The sequence below is a fragment of the Salmo salar genome, chromosome ssa09 (assembly GCF_905237065.1).
Source record: "Salmo salar chromosome ssa09, Ssal_v3.1, whole genome shotgun sequence".
In the NCBI taxonomy this organism is placed as follows: domain Eukaryota; kingdom Metazoa; phylum Chordata; class Actinopteri; order Salmoniformes; family Salmonidae; genus Salmo; species Salmo salar.
In genome coordinates, this window is record NC_059450.1 from 13,885,149 (window position 1) to 13,894,267 (window position 9,119).

General features: G+C 43.2%; 1 protein-coding gene across 1 annotated transcript; it reads right to left on the reverse strand.

Moving 5' to 3' along the window:
- Positions 1–47: 47 nt before the first annotated feature.
- Positions 48–7,754, reverse strand: LOC106610740 (isoleucine--tRNA ligase, mitochondrial-like). The gene is made up of 11 exons (XM_045723331.1): positions 7,681–7,754; positions 7,275–7,393; positions 6,833–6,895; positions 6,577–6,746; positions 6,294–6,384; positions 6,059–6,195; positions 5,854–6,014; positions 2,634–2,725; positions 735–802; positions 483–609; positions 48–184 (listed from the first exon to the last, which is right to left on the reverse strand). Exons 1-11 carry the CDS (start codon positions 7,752–7,754, stop codon positions 48–50), a joined length of 1,239 nt encoding a protein of 412 aa, XP_045579287.1.
- Positions 7,755–9,119: the final 1,365 nt, after the last annotated feature.

Here is a 9,119-nt window from a genome sequence, read left to right on the forward strand (position 1 = left end):
CGGATCAGAGGGTCATTTGCAGGTTGTAATGATGACGGGTGAGGGTGTCACTGCGCCCTGGTGAGGATGATCTGGCAGGGGCAGTCCGGGGAGACTGAGGTGTAACGGCGGCACCTCGCGCACCGGACCATAGAGGTGGGCACTGCCGCTACTTGGTAAGCACTGTCCTCATGGATAACCCCATCTGATTGGACAGAGGGAAGGAAGGTTACTCGGGGCTATGATTAGGAAGCTTACCAAGGTCTCATTCATTAGTGCACACCGTAGTAAAACATTTTGCAGCAGAAACACTTCTTATTTGAAAAGATCAGGTAGTTACTCTCTATTTTGGTCCATTTTCTTCCGTTTAGTGTCTCTAGTAGTGAATATGACCCGGGGTTACTGTATGACCTCTAAAATACTTGGGTCTTTTGAACTCATTGTGTTTCGTTATGGAGACAGCTGCCACAGCACTGTCAATTTGTTAGTGTTAGCGGCTTCACCCTCCAGGTTGATGAGAAAGTTGACCTTGCTGATGAGGGCATCGGCAAGGGCACGTCTCTGGGCAGGGCGCTGTTCAGGGTGGTCCATGATGACACCATCAGCTCCGTTAGCTGGGTGTAAAAGAGACTGGAAGAAAGAGAAAGAGTAGATGGGTACAGTTAGTGGCAGGACTGTCACTTCCATACAACTACAGCTCAGCTGTTTGTGGTATAGTGATTATGAGGACGTCAGAGTGCATTCTGCCCCCTTACCTGACTGAGTTCGAACAGTAGGCCAGGCTCAATCTCTATGGTCAGCTCATACTCGACTGCGCTGCGTCCTGGGATAGAGGACAGGAAGGAATCCCTGATAGCACATGCTTCCGCCACACAGGACTGCTCTCAATCCAGCCAATCCTGAACAGGGTCTCCCCCTCTGGAGATACAGAGATTTACCTTGAGTCACTAAGACACGCTCACATGTACACACAGGGCCGTACCGTCATGTCCTGGGGTGTGTAGGTAGACCTACTCGACCAGGTGAGACACGATGGGAGAAATGGAACGTGTCACTGCGTCCAGAATCGCCTCTAAAACCATCGGACAGGACCTCCGACCCAAGGAGGGGGAAGAGTAGTTGTATCAGACTATTCATTAAGGACAGTGTATTAGTAGTAGTGTTCTAGTAACAGTGTAATCGAGAGGGCCGGTCCTTGCCGTTCTGCCACCCTAGGTGAGACCAAACCAAATGCCTCCCCCCGCCAAACTAGAATAGTCACAGTAAGCAAAATTAGTTGAAAAGCTGTTTAAAAATACATTTTCCGGATGTTGAAATCAGGCTCATTTTTGGTTTGAATGAAAGATGAGAAGACGTCATTTATAGATGTCTATGTTTGGGCAAAATCAAGGCTGGTCCGGACCTGACAAAATCTGAAACCAAACGGACGTCTATGATTGGTTCAGATTTGGGTGTGGAAATCAACGCTGGTCCAGACAGCACCAAAAAAAAGATGTCCAAAAGGCATCTGCCCGTGCTTACTGAGGTGTAGCCTACAGTGTTGCCTGAAATTGAATTTTATGAATGCCCATCTGTGGTAAGCCTGCCATTTGTAAAAAAAAAAACACACAAAAAATAAAAATAAAAAGACGTCTGGACAGGACCCCCAAAAAAGACGTCGGCTCGTGCTTACTGGGGTGTAGCCTACCATGTCGGCACCCAATGGAATTTTACGAATGCCCATCCATGTGGTAGGCCCACCGTTTGTAAAACAGGCCGTTGCATTGGCATTCGTCCTGATTCCTGTGACTAATCAATTTGGCTATTTAAGCTCTGAATATCAGCTACCCAACTTTATCAGGAGTTATAGTGAGTCTAGTCTGTTTACACAGCAGGAAATGCAGAAGTATTTTTCACTATGATCAGCTTGTCAAAAATTGACGGATACAAACTTGAAACCACTGATTATGACAATGGGGTGAAACAGATGTGATTGTCCATTCCATATTGTCCATTTGACTTTGACCTGTCCTGTTTTTAGGATGTTTTTGTTAACATGACAACGCATTTTTTATTTGATTGGGTGTCATTTAGGTTAGGCTATTTGATTGGAGAAATCTGCGTGATTTAAAAAGTGTCTGTCATTGTCATCCATTTTATCTCCAGCCTGTAGGCTACAGAAAAGGACACACACTCTTTCTGCTACATGATTCATGTGAGATGATTTCTTTGACGGAACGTTGGTGGAGCGCTGCAGCGATGCGTCTCTCCAACAGCACCCTGGGACAAAGTGAGCACTGCTTATCACAGGGCGGCATCAACCCTCACCTAAAAAACCCTTATGCCACTGGTTGAGAGAAATTGTCATTGTTTTGGGGCAGCATTATGTGAGGTTTTATGTGTTGTTGTTGGAGGTGCGTCTTGATCAGATTTGCTCAGTTAATTCCGCCCTCGTCAATCTGCCGCCTAATGCAGGGAGAGACAAACTTTTTATATTGTGTTTTTGACTGTACGTTTGTTTATCCCATGTGTAACTCTGTTGTTGTTTGTGTCGCACTGCTTTACTTTAGCTTGGCCAGGTCGCAGTTGTAAATGAGAATTTGTTCTCAACTGGCCTACCTGATTAAATAAAGGTGAAAAAAATACAAAAATGCATAATATCCACTGCCTCTCACCTTCACCGTGGATGACTGTATCTGGGTCTACTAAGTTGCATAAAACCTTCTCTCCTTTCTCACTGACCACAAAGTCATGTACCACCGGAGCCCTGAGTGAGAGAAATGACTAATGAATACACATTTGTCATGGAAAGAGCAGTTCCTCATGTTTTGTACAATCATCCTCACCATCAACAATAAATACTTACGTATGGTGTCACAGTTTGTGTTCCACAGGGAGACTAAGCTAGTTGTTGACGTAAGAGGACTAAGCTACTATGTAGAGATAAGAGTTTAAGTAATTGCTATTCACAATGATCAATGTGGCAAATAGAGATTGTATTACCAGGCAGTTTGTAAGTCTTCAGTAACTGTGTAGTGCAGTAAGGAGACTTAGCATTACTGGCTGTGTGAGTATAGGTAGGCACTTACCAAATTGGGATTTAGCTAGCCTTAGCTAAGAAGACGCAACCTTGAATTCTAAGAAATTAAAGTAATCGCTAGTGTAAGAATACTTGGCAGCAGTAGTACGTAGCTTTGCCAGGGTAGCTAACACTGAGCTTCACCTTCAAAAACAGCAGCCCAGGAGGTTCCACTGTCAAACCAGATGTCCAACACGTTTACTCCACGCTCATAGTCTGTTACCTACTCCTGCTTTACTCTGACAAACACACAACATGTTAACCTTCACACACGGCGGTAAAATCATCTCCAAATTATACAACCGTATTCACTGACTTGTGAGTGAATGTAGCAGTTACAGTGCCTTCAGAAAGTATTCACAACCCTTGACTTCCACCACATTTGTTGTGTTATACAGCCTGAATTGAAAATGGCTTAAATTAAGATTGTGTCACTGGTCTACATACAATACCCTATAACGTCCAAGTGGAATTATGTTTTTAGAAATGTTTACAAATGAATTAAAAATGAAATGCTGAAATGCCAAGTGAGTCAGTAAGTATTCAACCCTTTTGTTAGGGCAAGCCTAAATAAGTTTGGGAGTAAAAATGTGCTTAACAGGTCACATAATAAGTTGCATGGACTCACTGTGTGCAACAGTGTTTAACATGATTATTCAATCTACCCCAACTCTGTACCCCACACATACAGATAATTGTAAGGTCCCTAAGTCGAGCAGTGAATTTCAAGCACAGATTCAACCTCAAAGGGAAGCTTTCCTATGTTTTGCAAAGGGTAGATGGGTTAAAAAAAAAGCAGACAATGAATACCCTTGAGCATGGTGCAGTTATTAATTTGACACTTTGGATGGTGTATCAATACACCCAGTCACTACAAAGACAGGCGCCCTTCTTAAATCAGTTGCCAGAGAGCAATGAAACAGCTTAGGGATTAAACTATGAGGCCAATGGTGATTTTAAAGGTCATGAACAGTCAAAATCATTTTTAATGAAATTGGGTGATATTTGGATGAAACCAGATCAAAGTATGAAAAATGACTGTGGCTTCTACATTGATAAAGTTTGATCATAAAGTTACTGGTCCACTCTCTCATTTCAAACATTTGGATTTAGGAGGCAGGATTTTTAAGGGGATAGGGTGACATCACCCTAACTCTCATTTTAATACACCAATGGTAACATGATATTCTCTTACCTAATCTAAATAAGTAGACCCTTGTAACCAACAGTGGAAAAGGTGTGTTTGGATGGGCATGGTTTATATAGCTAGATATCTACTCTACTGGACAAAATTTTACTGTAGGGTGTCAGCAAATATAATTAAACGTTTACACTATTCATCTATGGCACTTTTGTCTGTGTCTGGTGTTAGCTAGTTATTGGCTAGCTAGGTCTTCAGCCGGCATGGAACAAAATGGGGGAGGGTCATTCAAAATTTTGTTTGAGTTGCTTTGTTTAACACCAAATTTGCTTGAGATGATATTACTGCAACACTGCTCACTGCATCCAAGTTTCTTAACATAGGCGTTTCAAAGATATGTCAGTCAAGGCGAGCTCATGAATATAAGCTCCCCTCCCACTCAGCCTGTCTTTTCAAACTTCCTGGTAGTTAGCCATGAGAAAAAAAGTACTTTTTCAAAAATGTTGAGCATTTACATCCCCCACCAAAATATTATGGGTGATATTTTAGTCATTTAAAAAGGCTATTTTACATGGGAATCAGAATGGCTGTTTGGGAACTTTAAAGACAGTTACAGAGTTTAATGGATGTGATAGGAGGTAACTGAGGATGGCTCAATAACATTGTAGTTACTCCACAATGCTAAAATAAATGACAGAGTGAAAAGAAGGAAAATATTCCAAAATATGCATCCTGTTTGCAATAAGGCACAAAAGTAATACTGTAAATAATGTGGCAAAGAAAATAACTTTTTGTCCTGAACACAATGCGTTATGTTGGGGGCAAATTCAACACAACACAGAGTATTTTCATATTTTCAAGAATGGTGGTGGGTATGCATGTAATCAGCAAGGACTAGGCAGTTTTTTAGGACAAAGTAAACAGAGCTAAGTACAGGCAATTCTTGTTCAGTCTGCTTTCCAACAGACACTGGGAGACAAATGAACCTTTCAGCAGGGAAAAAAACTAAAATACCAGGCCAAATAAACACTGGAGTTACTTACCAAGACAACATTGAATGTTCCTGAGTGGCCTAGTTACAGTTTTGACTGAAATCGCCTTGAAAATCTATTGCAAGACTTGAAAATGTCCGTCTAGCAATGATCAACAACTTGACAGAGCTTGACACATTTTTTCAAGAATAATGGCCGAATATTGTACAATCCAGGTCTGCAAAGCTCTTAGACTTAAGCAGAAAGACTCTCAGCTGTAATCACTGCCAAAGGTGATTCTAACGTATTGACTCACTGGGTTGAACACTTATATAATCAAGATATATTAGTGTTTTATTTTCCATTCATAAAAAAAATTGAGAACTTTTCTTCCACTTTGACAGAGTATTTTGTGTAGATCATTGACAGAAAAATTACAATTCAATCCATTTTAATCCCACTTTAACACAACAAAATGTGGAAAAAGTCAAGGGGTGTGAATACCTTCTGAAGGCACTGTATATGTACTGTTCCCTGCTCTACACTGCAGTGACTCACCATGAGCACCTCAGGGGGCAGTAGGGATTCCAGGGGCAGCTCCCACCAGCAGTCACTTCCCTTCTCTGAGAACAACTGGGCCACATGGGGAGAGTGCAGGGGTCAGCGTGGGGTCGTGGTTTGTGTGTGTGCGTGTATGTAATTACTTGTTCATGAGAGGCTCTCCTGTCTCTATGTGGTAGAAAACAGTTATGGGCATACCCCAGCTTCTCTGTTGAGAGATACACCAGGACGGTCTCCTGTCCAGCTGGGCAAACAGACTGCCCCTCGCTGACTCTGGCATTACACACATCTTTGCCAGCCCGTCCTACACACAGTCAGAAAGAGTTTCTTAATCCTAGAGCAAGACACATTCTCAGTTTCTAAGAGTACAACTAACTGTGTGGGTCTGATGACTACAGGCTGTTTACTCCCCCGGTCGTCTGGATAGCTGTGGACACACTCCTCCTCCTTCACTAGAGCACGGACCGCCTTCAGCATGGAAATCACTGACACACACACACAGATAACAAACAAAAGCGTGTACAGAGTGGCAGAAGCTGAACTAGAACTCTCTGTCGCTCACACACATACAGTTTCTCCCTACCCGTGTAGTTTCCCTCCCCCATCACAGACTGATTCTGTAGCTCAGGCCCAGCTAGCTCATTGAACCTACCTTCCTCATCCACCATACACTCCTGGAACAGGAGAAACACACACAGCCGTACATATATCATTGGAAGTTCATAAAGACTTACGACCTACTGTATTAGCCTGGACGCCAGACTGTTTCGGGAGTTGGCTCATCAGAAACTAACTGGCATCCAAGCTGGTGAACTCACTCAGCTCTGTCAATCCAGCTGCTATATCAGTCAACTAAAAGAATGCACCACTGTTAGTTCAAATTGTGAGGCCACACTGTAGTCCTCCATCCCATGGGCAGGAGCTGTGTGGACCAATCCTGTTCCTTTTCCCATGGTCAAAAGATTAGCTGGAAGCAATGGAACCTCCTTCCCGGAAATGGTGGGATGCTGGCAGACTCCGCCCTCAAGTTCTGCACCTAGAGGTAGGGATGGGAAGAAAAAGCTTTAGAATGACAGGTGAAAAGACAGTGTGTGTGTTTGTCTGAGAGTGTGTATAGTTTACCTGTGAAGGTGCCAACACTCTCCAGCTCTGTGCCCAGCAGAATTGCCAGGCTCGAAACACACTCTGTGGCCAAGTCAGTTAAGAACAAATTCGTATTTATATTGATGGCCCACCCCGGACAAACCCTAACCCGGACAACACTGGGCCAATTGTGCGCCGCTCTATGGGACTCCCAATCACGGCCGGTTGTGATACAGCCTGGAATTGAACCAGGGTCTGTAGTGATGACTCTAGCACTGAGATGCAGTGCCTTAGACTGCTGCACCACTTGGGAGCCCCAACATTTACAACAGATATGAGATATACCTTATTATGTTAGGGATTCTAGTGAATGTGCAGTCTGGAGGTATCTGTGTGGGGGTTGTCTGTTGACAGTGGCAGATAGCCTGGTTGGCTGGGATGGTCCATGGTTGGGTGGTCCACACCAACACAGAAATGTTGCCCAACTCCCCTGCAGCTTCTGCCATCTTAGGGGGCAGGTTGACCAGGGTGAAGGTGGCATAGATGGCCTTGCTCACATGCTGGGGGTTATACTCTAGTTCTGCCTCCGAAAGAGCCTTCCTGGAGAGATTGAAGGTAGAGGAAGAAATAGAGGTATGGAGGGGGAGAATGGAACGAGGGGTGAGAGGGGGGCTAAGAATGAGGGACTGAGAAAGCCACCAAAGGTGTGTAGCAAAGACTTGTGATATCCAGAAGGCACTCAGTGCTGCCTACGGGAGGAAGGAGACCAGAACACTGGTGTATAGTCCTGGTAGATCAGACCCTAGAAATGACAACACAAGAACAACCAGTCAGATCCTGAGATGAACGGCGGCTGCAGACTGAACAGTGCCTTCGGTGGAGCTGACATTTTGACAGCAGCTGGAGTTGAAAGGGAGTGCGGAGGTGGAGTAGGGTGCCTCTCCGGGCACTTGGTCACCATCTCACTACGGTCAGGCTCACTGCTGAGATGTGGCACAGCAACATGGAGAGGCAAGCACTTTGTAATATTCAGATCTAGCTACCAAAATTAAAAAAGAGACCATTTGGTTGGTTTGTTGTTGTGATATGGTCCTCCAGAAGAGAGTTCTACAGACACTATGAAGGGCCAAATTAATTGAATTGTGTTGTGGTAATTTGTTTATTTTTAGCGCAAGAGGTGGCCATAAGAACTGTTTATGTGTAAAACATTTATTTGCCATTTGAGGCAGAATGTTTTTCATAATAGCCAACATTTTTAACACCATAGGCTACCTATAATAGTATTGCAGAAAATCCCCCCATCATGTTTGGGGAGAACAACCGTGATACATCTTAGGAGGAAGGGAGACCCTAGCCTAATATGTCAAGATCTTCAAACTATAAACCTGTGAATTAATAGGGATATTCATTGTCTACAGGCATATAGGCCTAAAAAAAAGACCATGATTAATAACACAAAGGCTATTATTTGTATTGCTGAAAGTCACACCCTTACATTTTGTCAAAGAAGAGGTCTTAGTGGTGTGGTTTATGATGAGGTTTCGGAATAAAGTGAAGGTTTCCATTGGAGGATAAGACCGGTGTTTTTGGGGATGCACCTTTTTGACCTGACGTCACACGGTGGGGGTATAAAATACCCTAGATTTGTTCTCCAGTCATTCACGGTGAAAAGCCATCGACAGGACAGTCACACTAAGCGGCTGAGAAAAAAACCGACAACAAAATGGCCAAAATGGTGGCGGCTTACATTGGATTCCTTCTCCTTGCCTTGTTAATCACAGGTAGGTTAAGGTCTTATAAATTGACTTACTCGTTACCATGTTTGTTTCTAATGATCTGTTTTAATTAGTGCCCATTATGTGTATAATAAATGCATTTCAACAGGTGCAACATTGGTTTTTGAAACCATAAATGGATCATATTGAATCTAAATTTAAGATTTATTGGCAATTGGTGGGCTTTCTTATTGAAATCCTAATGATGCCAAAAGGTGTTCGAAATATAACGTGCCTTAAGCGGCGCAATTTTGAATCCAGGATTTTGACAGTTGACCTATATGCTATGAACACATTTCCCTCAAGGTGAGGGCTCGACTTAATTTAATGACATTTTATCTGAAGTGCATTTTGTTTGGGAAACATTTGCCGTGGGGTTATTGTCTTAGGCACAGGACTAGACCTTGTGTAGCCTAGATCTTAACTTTACGCATGCGTTTTTTGTAGCTTGAAATTAGTCTGACGAAAGTATGATGTATTGGGAATCGTGCCGATTTGTCAAATGTTTAATTTACTCTTTAAATAGTTTCACATGTGAACTTTGTGGCCAA

Coding starts and splice junctions, on each gene's coding strand:
- LOC106610740 (XM_045723331.1), bottom strand. CDS start 7,754: ATGGTGACCAAGTGCCCGGAGAGGCACCCTACTCCACCTCCGCACTCC. Junction 6,896..7,274: donor AGAAGCTGCAGGGGAGTTGG/GCAACATTTCTG, acceptor ACTTGGCCACAG/AGTGTGTTTCGAGCCTGGCA. Junction 803..2,633: donor TACAGTCATCCACGGTGAAG/GTGAGAGGCAGT, acceptor CCTCTATCCCAG/GACGCAGCGCAGTCGAGTAT.